Source organism: Coturnix japonica, unplaced genomic scaffold (assembly GCF_001577835.2).
Source record: "Coturnix japonica isolate 7356 unplaced genomic scaffold, Coturnix japonica 2.1 chrUnrandom744, whole genome shotgun sequence".
Taxonomy (NCBI): Eukaryota; Metazoa; Chordata; class Aves; order Galliformes; family Phasianidae; genus Coturnix; species Coturnix japonica.
Genome location: NW_015440105.1, coordinates 19,802 through 21,053, shown reverse-complemented (window position 1 = coordinate 21,053; position 1,252 = coordinate 19,802). Strand labels below are relative to the sequence as shown.

General features: G+C 57.4%; 1 protein-coding gene across 1 annotated transcript; it reads left to right on the top strand.

Annotated features, from left to right (window-relative positions):
* The first annotated feature begins 6 nt into the window (after positions 1–6).
* TRMT112 (tRNA methyltransferase subunit 11-2) lies at positions 7–994 on the top strand. The gene is made up of 2 exons (XM_015851173.2): positions 7–642; positions 720–994. The coding sequence occupies exons 1-2, from the start codon at positions 562–564 to the stop codon at positions 954–956; spliced, it is 318 nt and encodes a 105-aa protein (XP_015706659.2). The 5' UTR covers positions 7–561; the 3' UTR covers positions 957–994.
* Positions 995–1,252: the final 258 nt, after the last annotated feature.

Here is a 1,252-nt window from a genome sequence, read left to right as displayed (position 1 = left end):
ACCCCATTAACCCCCATTATAACCCAGTCAACCCCATTAGGACCTCCCACACCCTCCATAATCCCTATGGAAGACCCCCCCCCCCAATTCCCATCCCATTCTCCCTATGGGGCCCCTCCATTATCACCCCTCCCCAAGTATGCCGCTATTTTGGGGTCTCCTCCGCCCCCCATTAATAAAAGTCAATTCCTGGTGCTGGATTTTTGCCCTTTTCGGCTTCTTTTTGCCTTCAAAATGGCGGCGATTCACTGTTCATGGTCGGAACCATCAACTCGGTGCCCTCAGTTTCCAGTCGGACACTATTTACTGTAGGATCTAATTCCACTTCCGGTCTGAGCTTTAATCCTTTCACTTCCGGTCAAACCTATCGGTCAGACTTATCCAACTTCCGGTCTACTCTATATTGCGTCACTTCCGGTCCGATCAGCTCACCCACTTCCGGTCAGACTCACTATTCACCTCCACTCCCCCACCGGAAGTTCGCAGCCGGAAGTTTCTCTCCAACCGGAAGTTCCACCCCCCAAACCGGAAATTGATCAAACCGGAAGCGGAAACGCCGCCATGAAGCTCCTCACGCACAACCTGCTCACATCTCACGTCCGCGGCCTACAGCCCGGAGCCGGTTATCCGTTCCACATCCGGGTAACTTCCACCTCCAACCTACTTCCTCCCTACCACCTCCCGACTTCCGTTAACCACTTTCCTCTTCCGGTTTCTAGGCCTCTGAGGTCCGTGTCCGTTCGGTTCCGTTCAACGCGACCTTCGTGGCTCGGCTCATCCCGAGGCTCCATTGGGAAACGCTGCTGAGCGCGGCCGAGAGCGTGAGAACCGGAACCGGAAGTGGGGGGGAGGGGGGGAACGCTTATTATGGGGGAACCGGAAGTGGGGTGTTCGAGGGGGTGGGGAGGCTAATTTTGGAGGACCGGAAGTGGTGGTGGTGGGAGGACCGGAAGTGAGGAGCTGGGGTTGATTTGGGAGTGACCGGAAGTAGTGGGAGGTGTCGGGGGAACCGGAAGTGAGGGGTTGGGTGTGGGGGGGAACGTTGATTTGGGGGGAACCGGAAGTAGGGGGTTGTGGGGGGGGGGAACAGATTTCGTGGGGAACCGGAAGTTGGTGCCTGGGGGACGCTGATTTGGGGGGGACCGGAAATGGTGTGGGGGAATGGGGTCCCCATTTAAGACCCCCCCCCCTATTTAAGACCCCCAGGCTACTATAATGGGGGGGGGGGGTGTCCCCATTTAAGACCCCCCCC

Coding starts and splice junctions, on each gene's coding strand:
- TRMT112 (XM_015851173.2), top strand. CDS start 562: ATGAAGCTCCTCACGCACAACCTGCTCACATCTCACGTCCGCGGCCTA. Junction 643..719: donor GTTATCCGTTCCACATCCGG/GTAACTTCCACC, acceptor TCCGGTTTCTAG/GCCTCTGAGGTCCGTGTCCG.